This window comes from Cervus canadensis, chromosome 13, assembly GCF_019320065.1.
Source record: "Cervus canadensis isolate Bull #8, Minnesota chromosome 13, ASM1932006v1, whole genome shotgun sequence".
In the NCBI taxonomy this organism is placed as follows: domain Eukaryota; kingdom Metazoa; phylum Chordata; class Mammalia; order Artiodactyla; family Cervidae; genus Cervus; species Cervus canadensis.
Window position 1 is genome coordinate 10,073,466 of NC_057398.1, and position 18,646 is coordinate 10,092,111.

Below are 18,646 nucleotides of genomic sequence, written 5' to 3' on the forward strand. Positions count from 1 at the left end.
GGCTTTGAATTTTTTTGTTGATCACTGTTTTTCCTTCGGGGCAGTCTAGGTCATGACTTACTTTACCTGAGTTTTCTGTGATGGTTCAAACTTTTGCTTTATTGAATTTACTTGAGACTCTTATGTGGTAAATAAAAAAGTTCCAAATTTTTCCAGTTGTTGTTGATAATATCCTTATCAAAAAAAGGACAGAAAGGAGCAAAAGCACTATCCTACTCTTTCTTTTCTTCATTACTGGAAAGCCCCGAGGAAATTTAAAGACCAAATCTCAAAAAAAAAAAAAAAAAGAAAAAAAAGAAGTGAACTTTGCGTAAACTAAAGATACCATGGCTCAGATGATAAAGAATTCGCCTGCAGTGCAGGAGACCAGGGTTCGATCCCTGGGTCAGGAAGATCCCCTGGAGAAGGAAATGGCAAACCACTCTAGTATTCTTGTCCTGAGAATTCCATGGATAGAGGAACCTGGTGGGCTACAGTCCATGGAGTTGCAAAGAGTTGGACGCAACTGAATGACTACAACTTTCACTTAAAGTTGCAGTTTTAACTAAAGGAGATGAATTTCTTTTTCCTTTTTTTGAACTGTAGATGACTTTGAATGATTTAAGAATTAGTAGTTTTAAAGGAGATTTCCCTGTAAAAGACAAGGGATAGCTTATTTGCTATTTTTAGCTCTAGGAATTTAGAACTCAAGATCAATGAAATTTAGAAAAAGTAAATGGTCTAAATTTAGGACATAAAAGATTGTGTAGTTTCTAAAGTATGAATACATCTTTTACTTGCAGTTATAAGGTATGAATGGAAACACATGGGCTCCACATTTGTGGAGTAAACCAACTGCACACTGAAGATAGTTGGGGAGAAGAAATGCTAGAAAGTTCTCAAAAACAAAACTTGAATTTGCTGTGTGCCAGCAACTACTGACATAACATTTGAATTGGATTAGGTGTTATAAGTAGTTAGAGATGATTTAAAGTATATGGGTGGATATGCGTAGGTTATACGCCATTTTATATAAGGGACTTGAGCATCTGTGCATTTTAGTATTCATGGGGATCCTTGAATCAGTCTCCTGCATATTGGTTCCAGGGACAACTGTGTGTAGAATGTATGCATTTGCTGAGTATTTCATAGATTCTGAGTATAGTTGCAATAATATTGAAAGTATTTCACCGTTGTGCATTTTGTTTACTAGTATTACTGGTATGTCTCAATTCTTCTTCAGCAAATACTTTAGAACGAATGTCGTGTCACCCTTAATGAGACCACGGGCAAAGCAAAGATGGCAGTCAGGTGCACTCCCGGTCAGTAACAGGACTGCAGTTAGGAGTCATGCTTGAAATGTGATCTAAGAGAGACTTGTTTAGGAGTTTGAGTATTGAGGGTTAACAGGTTGCCAGTGAAAGTCTTGGCAAAGCCAAAAGTCTACAGATGAAGCCAAGTTCAGAAACTAGTGCAGTTAGCTCTCATGGTTCAGAGTGTGGATTCTTGATATGTTCTTTGTAGAACTTTCCTTCCGCCTTTTCCCGCCCAGATAATGCTGGCTTAACTCTCAGGTTATTTAAGGACAAGTAGCTAACCCTATTCCACATACAGTTGGTGGACCAGCAGCCCAGCATCACCTGGTAGCTTCTTGGAAATGCAGATTCGTGGGCTCCACCACGGACTGACTGAGTCCAAATCTCCATTTTCACCAAGTCCTTGGGTGATGTGCATGCACGTTAAAAGTTTGAAAAGTACCTCACTAACAGATTGTTAAGAATTGAGATAGATCTCATTGAGAAAAGGGAATAATATCAAGTAAAAAAGACTCTGGGCTGGATAAGCAACAACTTAAAAAAAAAAAGAACCCAAATGAAAACAAAGGCAAGCTTCACTTAGCCACGTAAAGAATGTCAAACAGTGATAGCAAACAGGTCTCACTAGTGTGCTGATAACCCTGTTCACTGGTGGTGGCCGCCAAGAGCCTTGTATTGCAAGACAGAGGGTGGACTAACAGAGTCTGCCATAGGCTGGAGCAGTTGAGTGGTACATACTTGCCATCTTTACTTCTCAAAGTTGGTGGATTATCACATATTCTTGTGTTTCCCCCCCGCTTCCAAACCTCCTGTATTTAGCATTGAACTTTTTGCTTCTCTAGGCATCTTTTGATATTGTAGCCAATACAAAGAAGTAAAATTTTTACTTTCTTCCTTAAGGAAATAAGCCATATTGCCTAGAAATATTTCCATTTACCCTGCCCCAATAGTATCTACTCAGTTTCTTTAAACAGTGTTGTGTAATTATATAAATAAGATCTAATCCCGTCTTATCTATTACTTAGTTTTGTCGTCTTAGCCAGATTGCTAAACCTTGCTGCTTTTCAGTTTTCTCATCTGAAAAAAAAAAAAAAGAATGTTGGACTTGATCTCTGCCTCTTCTGTTCTTAAAATTCTGTGGATTTATGTTTCCTTTTGCCATCTAAAAAAAGGAATAGATCTATAGGGATTCTACCCAATTTAAACACTGCATATCAGAAATACAGGATTTTTTATTGATGATTTTATTTCATGATCTTTCTTTGTTCGTTTCTCTGATCTTAGACTTTTATAGATGGTTAAAGTAGAAAGAGAACTTGAATGATCACTTTGCCTTTGGTCTTTCCCCATTACAATTTCACCATTCCCATCTTTGCAAAAGTAACCTTACTAAATACTGTTTCATTGAGTTGTTTCTCATACGAAAACTTGTTTTCTAGATTCTGGAGAACATAGTCCAGACTTTTCTTCTTGGCATTCAAGGCCTGTTAAAGGCAGTAAAACCAACCAACCTTAAATGTGTAATTTTATTTTCCTCTGTTCTACAATTTCAACATTTTTTTCCCCTAGCAAGCCAGTTTTTTCCCCCAATCCTATGTATAATATCCTTTCCTAATTTCTACGTAACATTTAAAATCCCCTTTGATTACTCTTTTTTCTGAGACCACAGTTTATCATACATGAACTAATGATTTATCTCTATTGTCTTATATTTTTAAAAATTTTTTTACTGTTATTTAACTTTTCCTGTGTTTAGCTTATCTCTTCAAGTAAAGTGTAAATGTCTTGAAACTAGAGACTGTGTCTTTTGATTATTTTTACCCCTTTAAATTGTCGTGCACATAGTGGGCATGGTAATTTATTGAAAGACACAGTAGAGAGCTTGTGGTTTTCTCTCTTTGTTATTGAGATTGCTAAAGTGAACTGATAACTTTCCTTGGAAACTGAAAGATCCTATGACATCAGTGAATAAGAGGGATAAGTAGGAGGTAGGGATGTTGGACGTGTTTGGCCGTATTATTCCTTTTCCTCTTATAACGTTTTCTAGCCATTCCTTTTACAAAAATTACAAGCAATTCTTACTCTTCCTTGATAATAGAGTAGGGAGAGCTGAATTTTTAATCATCAGAATGTGTTGTGTAGCAGAAGGACTGCAAGCAATCAAGTAAGGAGTTGGGATCTAGTCTGGGATCTTTCACTGCTCTTTCTGACTGTAAACTCCCAACCATTCTGAACTTCCTTTTATTTATCTGTAAAGTGGGATTATAATGATGACTTCTTATAAGTATTACACTCAGGCCAGGGTGAGGTATGAGGATGAAATAATACAATATAGATTAAGAGAGAAGAGTTTGTATTTCTGTTTTATTTCTGTTAAAATGCCCTACTAAGTGTTTTTCTATCCTTAAAAATTCCCCTTGGATTTTAAGCTTTAGAGAGACAGAGATGTATCTGTGTTTTATGTCATCTAGCTCAGCACTTAATATAAGTGAGATATTAAAAATATAATTTTTTTGAAACATATCCTAGAAGTAGAAATTACATAGATTTAAAAAGATTGTTATTACCCTGTTGAGTTGCCATTATCACCAAGATTCTCAAGTTTCTTTAAAAAGTAAAGAGTTATCTTTTAAAAAATATCACCTCTTTAGGCGTGTTAGTATTTGCTTGCTAAACCTAAGAACAAACAAAAAGAAATTTGAAAGCAATTAGAATTGCTGCTTTTAGAAAATTTTGCAAAGTGATAGTTTTCCTAGCCATTAAGGACACCTAATTTGTCTGTGTGACCTCCCTCACTTGTCACTCTCCTCTCTTCCTCCTTTCTTTCTTTTCTGCTCTTCCTCTTTGCTTCCAACCAGCGTGCTAGGCCCTGTGAACATACAGGTGAATAAGGCATACTTCCTGTTCTCAAGGCGCTTCTTGTCTAGTGATGCTGGGCTGCACTAGGACTTGAAGTATCAAAAATGGTAACTCAGTAGCTCCAGTAGTCATGACATTTGGTTAACCAGGTTATTTATCAGTAGCTACTCGGTGGGGTGATAAATGTTTCCTCTGTATTTTAACAGGTTGTTGACAACGGAAAGGTCTATTTTGAAGATATAATAAGGCTTTGTATGTCCTCTCATTGCATCACCATTTTAATATAAAGGTTAATAAAGGATTGCTTTCTGATTGTAAATGCCAAGTGGAAAGGTCTTTGGAATTTATCTAGTCTAATGTTTTACATGTTTTACATGAGAAACTAAGACCAATGGATGGGAAGTTAGGATTATTCTTTTATTATAAGTGGTACTGAAATATCCCTTTGTATTCATTGATCTTTTTTTGCACTTTTTATTATGGTGAACAGATGAAGTTTTCCACGTCACAGGTGTTCAGATAGATAAAAGACATTTTCTTCTATAAATCATCTCTTTTCTAGGCTTAACCAATCTCAGTTCTAATAATTATTGGTTATGGGATAGAATTTCTTAATTCTTCACCATTATTAGCAATTCTGGTTGACCTTAAATTTGCCAATCCCCCTTAACATACATAGTATATATTTAAAAGGTAGCATTAAAGAACTGTAGTTTTATGATGAGAGAAAATGACTTATGTTCCCTCTCTCCCCAAGTTTATCTATTGTTTTTTAGCCTTTTTCTTCTAAATTACTCTTGAGCCTTCTGGGGTAAATATAAGGCTGTGATTGATTGTTGGTTCAGTTACCCATTTGTTACAAAGTTTCATTATAGCTGTACAGTTCTGAATTGAATTGTTGCTCTGGAAACTGTATCAGCTCATTAATTTTTCTTTTTAAAATCTTGTTTCCAGTGTTATCATGATTTATTTACTTGCAACTTTTTTCTTGCTTTTTCTTTTTGATTTCCTTCATTTTTGATTTTATTATTTTTTTTACTTTCTATTACAGACAAACAGAAACTTCCTCCTTTCATCTTTCCATTCTCTGATTTATGATAAATTTAGTTTCTTTGGCCTGGCATTTGCTTCAGCAGGCAGTCTTCCTTCAAGTACCTCCCTGATTGATGTGTAATCTTTGATATCTTTCATTAGCCTCCAGGATCACTAAGTTCAAGGCCCCCTTGGAACCTAAGGAGCCCTGCCGAGGAGCTGAAGGCCTTCAGAGTCCTTGGGGTGATTGACAAGGTAATTCTTCAGTGTCTCTTCAAGAGTTCAGTAATAAATCGACTGCATGCTGACATTATGTCTTTGAAGCTTTGGATCTTAAGGATATGAAACAAAAGGAGAAAATGACTCAAATGCATCTGCACTTTAAAATAACAAAAGCAGAAAAGAAAAAGCTTTTATCTAAGCAATTCATGTAAGGTCATGCAAAATATGTTATGTTAAAGGAGAAGGTGCTTATTTGTTGGCATTCAGTCTAGTAAAGAGTTTGATTTTATAAACTTGTTATAGCAGGTGAAGATACACTGTGTGTTAGTTACAGAAACTAGTGAGTCGGTGGTTGTTCAACATTAACTGGTGTAGTCAGTCTAGTGGTCAAAAAGAAGGGTGCTCTCCTAATAAATACTGCTTCTTGAGTACCTACTATGTAAAAGACCATGTATTAGGCATTTTATGTAACATAAACAACATAATACAATGTTTTATGTATGTTTACAATATAAACAACGTAATCCTTTTTCAACCCTGTTATTTGCATCTTGGTGGAAAAGTGATGTTTAGAACAGTTTAAGTAACTTGCCCCAGAAGTCACATAGAACTATTTAAGGTAGTACTGGAATTCAAACCAGGATCATTGTAGCACCAAGAGCTGTGATTTTTTTTCCTGTACACTAAATCCCCTTTTACACACATACATTTTTATATTTGAAATACAAGTACTGCGATAGCAGATGTCTCTGCCATCCAGTTTCCGCACATTTGGTGACATCTCAGATATGCCAAACAACAGTACTGGGGAGTCAGAAAGTTTACAAATGTGATTGAAAAATCATACCCAGTAAGCCAGTTTTAAATATTTTTGGTCAACCACCACTATTTTAATACCTTTCAAAGTGAAAGAAAATGCCTTAATATTAGATATAAATTAATTTAATCTTAACGTCAGTCATCCTTTATGAAGCCCCTTAGTGTTTGTTTATAACTTCACATTCATTCACTGCTTCTTGTGTTCTAAAGTATGTGTATGATTCTAAGCTAAAATTGAACAATGTGGAATATATTTCAAGTAATTTGAATAGTAACTAAGAGTTTGAGGTATTTCAAAAGGAATATTAGGTTAGATATTACATGAAGCTGTTGCAGTCTTTTTAAATTCTTATCAGCATCAGTTTGTCTCAGAGAAATTTATTTGACTGAATTTTGAAGTTAAAGAATTCTAAGCAATAGAACTTTTGATACTGAAATATTTCCTTAACCATATTTTTTCTAGCCTTCCCAGATTAAAGAACATTCTGTTTGAGAATTCAGAGAAGTAAAATAACAGTTAAATAGTTCTTGGATTAATTAAAAGTTCTTGGATTTCTGTGCAGGCAAATATACTTTTTTGAGGTACTGGGTCTGCTCCCTCTCTTAGATCTGTTTATTTTGACAAAATATGACCTTTCATTGCTCGACTCTAATCATGGGTCACCTTTAAGTCCTGGTAATAGCTCTGAGTCTCACATGTTTATCCAAATAAGGATGTTGGCAGTGGAGGAATCCCTAAAGTCTAGGCTGAGAATGATAATTCACTTTTATCTTTGTTCTGTTAACTGGGGGAGTATGTTGGTGCTTAGAAGGGGGTGTTTTAACTTTTCTAAGTAGAAATAAAGATATCTGTACTTTGGAATTAATAAACTTTGCAAATAATCTTTAAAAATTTGTAATAGTCTCTATTGTAAAAACATGAATAGATAGATTTTTTTAAACTTTGAATTTTTTTTAAGATTAATTCTTCTCCATTGTAATGAAGGATACCTAAAATTTGGGTTTTAGAAACTTAGAAGTTTGGAAGAGAAGTGTTGTGTCAATTCTAGGAAATATACTGGATACATTCATCTCACCTGTTGTTGTTTAGTTGCAAAGTTGTGTCCAACTCTTTTGCGACCCGTGGACTGTAGCCCGTAGGCCCCTCTGTCCATGGGATTTCCCACGCAAGAATACTGGAGTGGGTTACCATTTCCTCCTCCCAGGGATCTTCCTGACCCTGGGCTCGAACCCGTGTCTTCTGCATTGGACGGTGGATTTTTTTTTTTTTTTACCACTGAGCCACTCACCTGTACTGAACACAGATTCTCTAATTCTGTTTCATTATGATATGTTCAGAAAGAGCTATTTTAAGTGTTATTCTCTAATAACTTAGGAAAATAAAATTTCCTTTGGAATAGAATTTGACAGAGTTTTATAATGAAAACAAGTAAAGCAGATTTGTTCATTAATATCTAGACTGTAAGCTTCATGAAAATTAAATCATGTCTTTCTTGTTCACCCTTATAATCTCAGCACCCAGAATCATGCCTGGCACATGATGGACACTTAGTCAATATTTGTTGAAGGGATGAAATTGAGACTTAAATGACTTTTAATATATCATATATAGAGTGACACCTACTGGTATAATGTGAGACTGCTGTCTGGTATCATGGTTCAAGACACTCAGATGTCCTTCCTTACCCAGAGGGACAGTAATTACATAGCTGTGTCTTGGTCTAGGAGTCAAAAGGGAATAAGTGATTTTCTGTTCTTTAATTGGGATTGGAAAATCTTTCATTTTAAAGTGGTGCAAGGAAAGCAGCACTGTACTTGTTGAGGAGAAGCAGCTCACGTGGCAGTGGGTTTCTGAGCAGAAGTCGTCGAGGCTGTGGGGACATGGCCACACGAGTGCTGAGCAGAACTGTCAGCCCAGTCCCTCTGTCCTGGAAAACGCCGCTAAAGAGTGAAGGGGGATCGGCCCTTTGGAAGGCTGAAGAAAAGGGTGAAGCAGCACTAAGGGAATTTGTCACCTGGTAACCTGCTGTGAGAGAATAGCTTCAGTAAGTTCTCTAAGCAGAAAGGAAATAATAAAAGCAGGAATTCTGAAGTATTAAGAAGGAAGAAAGAATGAAAGAGTGAAATACGAGTGGATGTTTTCCTTTCCCTTGAGTATTCTAAGTTGTTTTATGGTTGAACAAAAACTATACTGTCTGATGTAGTTCTTTTTTTTTTAATCATTTATTTATTTTAATTGGAGGATAATTACTTTACAGTATTGTGATGGCTTTTGCCATACATCAACATGAATAGGCCACAGGTATACATGTGTCCCCCCATCCTCCCACTCCTCCCCGCCCCATCCCTTCAGGTTGTTACAGAGCACCATCCCTGGCTGCCCTGCTTCATGCGTGTCTGATGTAGTTCTAAGTGTAAAGAGAAAATATTTACAATAATTATAAATGAAGGAGTATAAAGGAATGTAAGGTTTTTGCACTTCGTTTGAAATGGTAAAATGATGACACCAGTAGGCAGTGATGTTATTTGTATCTGATGGCTAGAGCAAGCGGGAAAAAAGGTAGACGTAGAGAGAGATACACCAAAAAACACTCTAGACAAACCAAATGGAATTCTGAAAAGCATTCAAGTAACCCACAGGAAGGCAGGAAAAAGAAAACAGAAACAAAAAAGAGAACAAACAGAAAATGTAAAAATTGGCTTCAGAGCAAAGAAAATTAACCGGAGACAGAAAAATTATATAATGATAAAAGGGTTAATCAAGAACATGTAGCAGTCCTAGACATGTATTCACCAAATATAAGTTTGGTATATTATTAGTAGTATACTGATATGCACATACAACAAACTGATAAAACTGAAAGGAGAAATAAACAATTTTACATTTGTGAGATCTAGTCAAAGTGGTGCTTAGAAGGAAATTGACAGCATTGAATGCATATATTAAAATTGAAGAAAGGTCTAAAATCAATTATCTAAGTTTCCGTCCTAGGAAATGAGCAAAAGAAGAGCAAAATAAATACAGAGTCGCCCAGTCGTGTCCGACTCTTTGTGACCCCATGAACTGTAAGTCCACCAGGCATGGACTCAGGAATCCACGTGCAGTGCAAGAGACCCAGGTTCGATCCTTGGGTTGGGAAGATCCCCCGGAGAAGGGAATAGCTACCTGCTCCATTATTCTTGCTTGGAGAATCCTGTGGACAGAGCAGCTTGGCGGGTTACAGTCCATGGGGTCGCAAAGAGTTGGACACGACCGAGTGACTAACCCTGGCTCTTCCCAGATGGCACTAGTGGTAAAGAACCCTCCTGCCAGTGCAGGAGATGTGTGAGACATGAGTTCGAACCCCAGGTCAGGAAGATTCCCTGGAGGAGGGCATGGCAACCCACTCCAGTATTCTTGCCTGGAGAATCCCACGGGCAGAGGAGCCTGGCGAGCTACAGTCAGTGGGGTTGCAAACAGTCAGATGTGACTGAAGTGACTTAGTGGGTATGCACAAGCAGAAGAAAAGAAATAATAAAAATTAAGGCAGAAATCATAAGAATTGAAAACAGGAAATCAAAAAAGAAAATGAACAAAACCCAAACCTGGTTCTGTTAAAATGTTAGTAAGCTTTTATCTAGGTTAACTAATAAAAAAAGAGAAAAGACACATTTCTAAGATCAGAGGTGTAAGAGAGAACATGACTTTAGGCATAAACCTTAAAAGGGTAAAAGGGAATACAGTGAACAGTGCTGTCTACACAAAACTGAACATCTAGATGAAATGGACCAATTCCTTGAAAGACATAGTCTGCTGAAACTCACACAAGATATATTCAATCTGAGTAGGTCTATATCTATTTAAAAAGTGAACCAATATTTAATAAGCTTGTAAAATAGAAAGCCTCAGGCCTAGATGGGTTCACTGGTGAATCCCACCAAACGTTTAGGGAAGAGATTGAACCAATTCTATAATTTCTTCCAGAAGATAGAAGCAGTGGTAATACTTTCTAACTCAATCTCCAAGGCCAGTGTTAGCCTAACAGCAGAAGTAAAGATATTACTAGAAATGAAAGCTATAGAGCAGTATCTCTCATAAACATAGATATAAAAAACCTAACAAAAACATTAGGAATTTGAATCTAATAATGTATAGAAAGAGCTATGTACTATGACCAAGTGGTATTTATCCCATTGTGTGCCAGGCTGGTTTGACAGTTCAAAGTCAATTAATGTTATCCAGCATATCTACAGGCTAAAGAAGAAAAATCACATCATCTTCTCAATTGACTATGTAAAAGCATATGGCATAATCTAATACCCATTTATGATAAAAACTCTCAGCAAATTAGGAATCGAGGGAAAATACCTCAGCTTGATAAAGAACTTTTACAGAACTCCTATAGTTTGCATCATCCTTAATGCTGAGAATCTTGACGTTTTCCTCTTGGATCATTATCAAGGCAAGGTTGTCCTCTTTCATCCCTCCTTTTCAGCATCCTACTGAAAGTTCTCACGATTGCAGTAAGGTAAGGAAAGGAAACAAAGATACGAAAATTGGAAATGAAGAAAGAAAACTTCATTTGAAGGTGACATGATTGTCTGTATGAAAAATGCACCAAACAAATCTCCTGAAACTATTGAACTATTATAGGACAGCTGCAAGATACATGGTTAATGTATAAAAGTCAGTCATTTCTTATATACCAGCAGTGAACAAGGGGAATTTAAAAACTCAGTATCACTTATATCAGCACTTCCAAAAAAATGAAATACTTAGACATAAATCTAACAGAATGTATGCAACCTTATATGAGGAAAACTATAAAACTCTAATGAAAAAAATTAAAAAAGAGCTAAATAAATGGCAAGATATTCCATGTTCATATGTAGGATGATTTGTTATTGTCAAGATGTCAGTTCTTCCCTGCTTGATTTATACATTTAGTACAATCTCAGTCAAAATCGCAGCAAGTTATTTTGTGGATATTGAGAAAATGATTCTAAAGTTTTTATAGAGGAACAGAAGTTCCAGAAAATCTAACACAATATTGAAGGAAAAGAACAAATTCAGAGAAGTAATTCTACCTGAATTTAAGACTTTCTGTAAAGCTATAGAAATCAAGACTGTGGTGTGGGACTGGTGAAAGAATAGACAGATAAATGGAACAGAATGGAATTGAGAAATAGATCTACATGAGTATAGTCTAGTGGTCTTTGATAAAGGAGCAAAGGCAGTACCATGGAGGAAAGATCGTTGCATCAACAGATGGTACTGAAATACCAAATCCAGTGGACATTCACATGAAGAAAGGGGCCCTAGATGCAGACCTTAAAGGGGCCCTAGACATAGACACATCATTGAAAAAAAATTAACTCAAAGTGGATCATAGACCTAAAGAAAAACACAAAGGTATAAAAATCTTATAGCATAGGAGAAAATCTAAACAACCTTGGGTATGGCAGTGACTTTTTAGATATAACACCAAAGATATGATCCATGAAAAAAATATTCAATAAGCTGGACATCATCAAAATTAAAAACTTCTCCTCTGTGAAACACACTGTCAAGATAATGAAGACAAGTTATAGACTGGGAAAAAATATTTGTAAAAACATACATCATAAGGAATGTTATCCAGAATATACAAAGCGCTCTTAAAACCTAGCAATAAGAAAATGAACAACTCAATTAAAAAACGGGCTGAAGACTTAATAGGAACCTCACTAAATGAAATTCACATATGGCAAGTAAGTATATGAAAAGATACTGCACATCATACATCATCAGGGAAATGTAAACTAAAACAGCAGTGAAATACCACTAAATACTTCTTCTTCTTGTTTAGTTGCCCAGTCATGTGGGACTCTTGGTGACCCTGTGAACTGTGTAGCCTGCCTGGTTGCTCTGTCCATGGGATTTCCAAGGCAAGAATACTGGAGTAGGCTGCCATTTTCTTCTCTAGGGGATCTTGCGGACCTGACCCAGTGACTGAACCCGTGTCTTCTGAGTTGCAGGTGGATTCTTTACTGCTGAGCCACCAGGGAAGCCATTGGAATGGCCAAAATCAGAAACACTGACAACACCAAATGCTGGCGAGGATGTGAAACAATAGGGACTTTCATTCATTGCTGGCTGGGAGTGCAAAATGGTGCAGCCACTTTGGAAGACATTTGACAGATTCTTACCAAACTAAACATACGTTTACTATATAATCCAGCAATTGTGCTTATTAGTTATTTACTCAAATGAGTTGAAAACCTAATATCCACACAAAAGTCTACATGTGTATGTTTATTCATGTTTATGTGTATGTTTATAACAGCTTTATTTATAATTGTCGAAAGTTGGAAGCAACCAGATGCCCTTCATGGGATGAATAAACTGTGGTACACTACATCTAGACAATGGAAAATTATTCAGTGCTTAAAAGAAATGAGCTATCAAACCATGAAGACATGGAGGAACTTTAAATGCACATCTCTGAGTGAAAGCTGTGCGTGCTGCCTGTGTGTGTGCGAGGTCGCTCCAGTCGTGTCTGACTCTTTGCAACCCTGTGGACTGTAGCCCTCTAGGTTCTCTGTCCTTGGGACGCCAGGCACAGATAACTGGAGTGGGTTGCCATTTCCTCCTGCAGAGGATCTTCCTGACCCAGGGACTGAACCTGCGTCTCATTTCTCCTGCATTGGCAGGTGGGTTGTTCACGGCTAGTGCCACCTGGGAAGCCCAAGCAAGTGAAAGATACAAATCTGAAAAGAGTACATGTTGTACGATTGTAACTATATGACATTCTGGAAAAGGCAAAAAATCAGGGAGATAGTAAAATGATTAGTGATTACAAGGGATTAGGAGGAGGAAGAAAGGATGAATAGGTAGAGACAGAATTTTGGGGGGCAGTGAAACTCTTCTGCTTGATATAATGGTGGGTACATGTTGCACGTTTGTCAAAAACCATTGAAATATCAAGAGTGAACTCTTAAATTGTGATCTTTGGGTGATAATAATGTGTCACTGTAGGTTCATCAGTTTCAACAAATGTACCACTCTGCTGCAAGATGTTCATGATGGTGGAGCTTGCAGGGTGTTTGGGGGCAGGAGGAATGTATGGATACTTTGTACTTTCTGTTCAATTTTGTTGTGAACCTAAAACTGCTTCAAGAAGCTAAGGAATAGTTAACAATAGAGTTGGATTGCGCTGGTAACATGAATAACCAAAAGCTAATTTATGCATGTTGTTGAAGGGCATGTAGTTTAGCCACAGTTTTTATACATGAAATCAAAATAGACTTTGATTATAACTAGGAATATCATCTTTAAGGAACGGCGTCTAATATACCTGTTTTTTAAAACAAGGGACAGCCACATGTTTGATAAACACACACACATGCCTTTTGGTTGTTTCATTATGTTCAATACTTTAATATCTTATTCTGTCTCTCGGAATATACGTCTTAACTATAATTGAATATATAAAAATGAATGCTATACTTGCAAAGCCCTTTATCTGTGATATTAATGTTAATATATTAGATTAATAGAGTATTTTTTTGTTCTAAAGAACTCATTGTTTTTATATTTAAAATATGCTATCTAATATATTTTTAGGGATAGATTTGTATGGGCAGTTTTATAATACGATAACCTAAATAATTTTCGAATAAAGGAGCTAGTTTCATTTTACCTCCTAATGGCTTGGCATATACAAGCTCAGGGTTAGAAAGGACTTTAAGGTCATCTGACCCAGTGAATTACAGATCTTGTGGCCCGTCTCCAGTGCCCCACTGAATGGCTGTTCCGGTTTAGGATGTTTTATTTGTTAACTTAACAAACTTCTTTTGAATGCCACCATGTGACAGGCACTGTGTTGGGTGCTGTATTGACTTGTTTCTTCTTTTTAGTCTAGCAGGAGAGATGTAGGTCAGTATGTAAATTCTAAAATAACATGGAAGGGACTATAAAGAAGGGTGAATAAAGACTGAGCTACTTAATGTCTCAGTCACTCTTTCCATTTTACACAATCGAAACTCTTAGAAAGTCTTCTTTTTTTTTCTCTTGAGCCAAGTACTTCTGCTTTAGTCTTTAGTACTGCCCTCTCCAATAACCAATTTTTAGTTATTTCAAGACAGTGTGTTGTCTTTCCAGTTGGTATTGTTTTTCTGTTTGTTTCTTCTAGTTTTATTTTGCTTAAATTTGGCCAAAATTTCAATCTGTTGAAATATCTTCAGACTTTCCTTGTATACATTTGCTTTTTTTCCATAGGGTTAATCAATGGCCCCCTTCTCTCCCCATCACCCTCCTCTTATTTTTTCCTATGTCCCTGTCCTTCTTATTTTTTACATTTATTACTAAACCATTTGATAAAACTTTAAAACGTTTCAGTACCGCCAGGTGCCTCCGACAGGACTTTGGATCAGTGGTTTTCTCGAAGTCTTCTCTCTTGGATTCCTTCTTTGCTCTTCTCAAGTCTGGATTGGTTTGTTCTCTTGGTCTTCTGCATAGCTCCCCTCATCACACTTTCACTTGTTTCCTGGGAATTCCTTTCATCAGTCTTCTATGTTGAATTCCAGTTCCTGACCTTTCCCCCACCCCCACCTGCACCTTCTTTCCGCTTGCTGGAGGCCTATAGGCTCTTTTCTCTGACCCTCTGACTGTTCCAGAATTTCACAGTGATTTGTTTTGGTGGGATTTTATTTTATTTTATTTTTCATTTGTTGAGTTGGGCATTTGGTGACCTTCAACTTGGGTAATGATACAGATGTTTTATTAGGAGACCTAATAATGTCAGTGTCTATCTGCCTTATCTTTTAGGTTACTTGGTTTTCTTAGAAAATAACTTTACAGTCTCTTACTGAGGGATATAGTATTAGGCCAACCAGGATTCTGGGAGCCTAGTGGTTGAAGGAGGACCACTGTCCTCATCAATCTGGTATGTAGGTTTTCACATAAAGCCCTGTTTTCAGTGCTACTCTTCAATCCCTGTTTTAGCTGTCTGTAGTATCTGATTCATTCTGTTTTCTGTCTTCCATCTTTTCTCATCTCTTCTCTTGTTTTCTTTGTAGCCATTATTATATAGCTTTAAGAATTTCTTTCAGTTCAGTTCAGCCGCTCAGTCATGTCTGACTCTTTGCGACCCCATGGACTGCAGCACGCCAGGCTTCCCTGTGCATCACCAGTTTCTATAGGGGATAGTGATCTATATTTCAGAGAATGTTAAATTTAACACATTGTGTGGACCTCTCAGCTTTGTGGTGTCCATGATTTTGATCAACATGTCTTTGTTGACCTTTTTCAAGTTAACAATTTTTTTTTTCACCAAAATAGGACAAAGAATCCTGTAGATGACATATAGCTAGAATAATTATTTCAAGTTGACCCAGTACCTTCTGGGCACTGCTAGTTACAACTAACCTTCAACTGTTTCAAATAAAAACTTAGGCATCCCAAGTTACTTGTAAGTTTAAAGGCATACCCTATTCTCTTTATCCCCCTTTTAATACATATTATACTTGCCTCTAATCTGATTTTCCTCCAGTTCATTGTTGACACTGCTGTCATAATAATTCATTAAATGGGTGCTTTAGAGAAGTGATTTTTCTAAAGCTAATAACTCTCTTGCTTATAAGTCTTTAATACCATCCCATAGATTTTTAGGATAATGTGTGCACTTTTCATCTAAGCCTGCAAAGACCGTTCCCAGGCCACCTCAGCACGCTTCCTTGGGCACAGCCCTGTGGGGCTTGTAAGATACACAAGGCGCTATGTTTTACACAGGATGTACCCCTCCACCTGGAGTGACTTTTTTTTTCCATTCCTCGCTTATTTTTATCTCATTCTGAATTACTATTTTCTCTTGGAAGGCTCCCTTGCTTACCTCTACTGTGTGATATTTTTAACTATCTTTTGCTGTGTCTTTTTAATGCCTTGAACCTTTCTGCCATAGCATTCATCCATATTATATGGTAGGTTTATTTTTTCTAATGTTTATTTATTTGCCTGCTCTGGGTCTTAACTGCAGCATGCAGGATCCTCGATCTTTGCTGTGGTGTGTGGGCTCTTTAGCTGTGCATGCGAACTCTTAGTTGTGGCATGTGGTATCTAGTTCCCTGACCAGGGATTGAACCCAGGCCCTCTTCATTGGGAGTGCAGAGTCTTAGCCACTGAACCACCAGGGAAATCCCTGTATGGTAGTTTTTGATACTATTTGTATGCCTCCTCCAACAAGCCTTCACATGCCTCAAATACCAAGTATTTTTCTTCTTTTTTTCCTAAATATTAACATTTTTTTGTGTATTTTGATACAGTAGCATAGACATCTCTTAATTTTAGATAGGAAAGATAGTCTAAATCTTGGGCAGAAGATAATGTGTCTTTGAAGAGGAAGCCTCTATAACATGTCAAATACCAGCTTGGTGACTATATCTTATTTAATTTTGTATTTTTGACATTTAGCATAGTGACTTTAGAAACAGCAGATACTCAATAAATATGTGTTGAAAAAAATGAATAAATGAATGAATGGTACCTCTCTACTCACATTATCTTAAAAACAGGTAGGGATCATTTATTCTAATTGACCTAGCTCCTCATCGTTTCTCTCCAGGTCTTTTCTATTTCTATTTTTTCATTCATTCATTAATTCAGAAAATATTTGTTGAGCTCCTCAGTTCAGTACAGTTCAGTTTCTCAGTCGTCCAACTCTTTGTGACCCTATGGACCACAGCACACCAGGCCTCCCTGTCCATCACTGACTCCCGGAATTTACCCAAACTCATGTCCATTGAGTCGGTGATGCCATCCAACCATCTCATCCTCTGTTGTCCCCTTCTCCTCCTGCCCCCAATCCCTCCCAGCATCAGGGTCTTTTCCAATGAGTCAACTCTTTGCATGAGGTGGCCAAAGTATTGGAGTTTCAGCTTCAGCATCAGTCCTTCCAGTGAACACCCAGGACTGATTTCCTTTAGGATGGACTGGTTGGATCTCCTTGCAGTCCAAGGGACTCTCAAGAGTCTTCTCCAACACCCAGTTCAAAAGCATCAATTCTTCTGTGCTCAGCTTTCTTTATAGTCCAACTCTCACATCCATACATAGCTACTGGAAAAACCATAGCCTTGACTAGATGGACCCTTGTTGGCAAAGTAATGTCTCTGCTTTTTCATAGGCTTCCTTCCAAGGAGTAAGCATCTTTTAATTTCATGGCTGCAGTCACCATCTGCAGTGATTTTGTTGAGTTCCTGCTATATGTCAAATGTGATAATAGCCACTGGAGATATAATGGTGAATAAAACAGCTCATCTCTACCCTCTCAGAGTTTATAATTTAGTGGGAAATAGCAGTTACAATACAATGTGAAACTGTTTTCAGTGAGGGAAGTACACTAGAGTATTATGAGAACATGTAAGAGGGGTGCCTAACTTGGGGCTCTCCAGAGGCTTTTTAAAGAAAGTAAAGCAAAGACATGAGAAATGAGTAGGGTTGCTCATCGAAGGCTAAAGGAATGCCAGTATACAGAGGCGTGCAAGACTCAGAGCATGCTCTTTCTAGCTTATTCAACTGTGAATTTTTTTCTTCTTTTTTCCTTTCTGCCTACCTATATATAGTCCAGTCTTCACGACGTTAGTTGAAAGCTTATGTCCTCAATTGTAATACTCATCTTTCCTTTCTTTAAATTAAACTTAGCATTCGATTGTGTCTTATTTTCACTTTAGTTGCCTAAAATATATTGTTAACCTGTCCTAGAGGGCAGAAAGTATACCTTATTTACCTCTCTTTCTTTCTTTGATAATGCCTAACTAAATATATTGCTGTCTATCCAGTAAGGATTTAATAAATGCTTGCTGAATAGTTATAAAGGGGACAAAAAGAAATAATGCATATATTTTAAGATTTCACATACTCTGTGAGGCTGCACCTCAAACTATACCGCATGTTCAGGATCAGAGCAAGAGAGTGGTTTTGAAAACTGTCCAAGCATTCATCCTCCTCCCTTTTTCACCATCTTTCACGGAATACATGTATAGATTGTTGGCAGGGAAATTGTTGCAGTCAATGAAATTGTCAGTTTGAGAATGAGTGTTGTCTCTTTGTGTTTCATATGTGCTTTGAAATATTTTGGAATGTTTATAAGAACATCAGCACTTGGGTTTTTAAACTATATAAATGTTCTAGGTCATATTAAAGCACTGTTAAATTGTAATCAGTACCAACATTTCAACTCCATCTGCTACAAAAGCACAAAACTCATTTAAAACACTTAAAAATAATAGCATCTAAAGCTTTCTTGCCCTTGAAGCATGTTCTTCTGCATTGGAATCAGCCTGTCTCTGACATTGGCAACTTAGTTGGATACGTATGATTGACTTGAAGGTGTAGGCTCTGTGTCAACCTGTTACCTTTGTAAGATAGCATTTGCTGAGTACACACTACTCTAATTTGAACACTA

General features: G+C 36.9%; 1 protein-coding gene across 3 annotated transcripts in view; it reads left to right on the forward strand.

Annotated features, from left to right (window-relative positions):
- Positions 1-18,646, forward strand: part of RPS6KC1 (ribosomal protein S6 kinase C1) — a 195,942-nt gene that overhangs the window by 117,847 nt on the left and 59,449 nt on the right. For 2 of the 3 annotated variants that reach the window (XM_043486363.1, XM_043486365.1), the window contains one exon: positions 5,349-5,441. The exons of the other annotated variant lie outside the window; for it this stretch is intronic. In XM_043486363.1, coding sequence (XP_043342298.1) covers positions 5,349-5,441 — 93 coding nt within the window. The remainder of the gene's footprint in view (positions 1-5,348; positions 5,442-18,646) is intronic. 3 annotated transcript variants of the gene reach the window in all.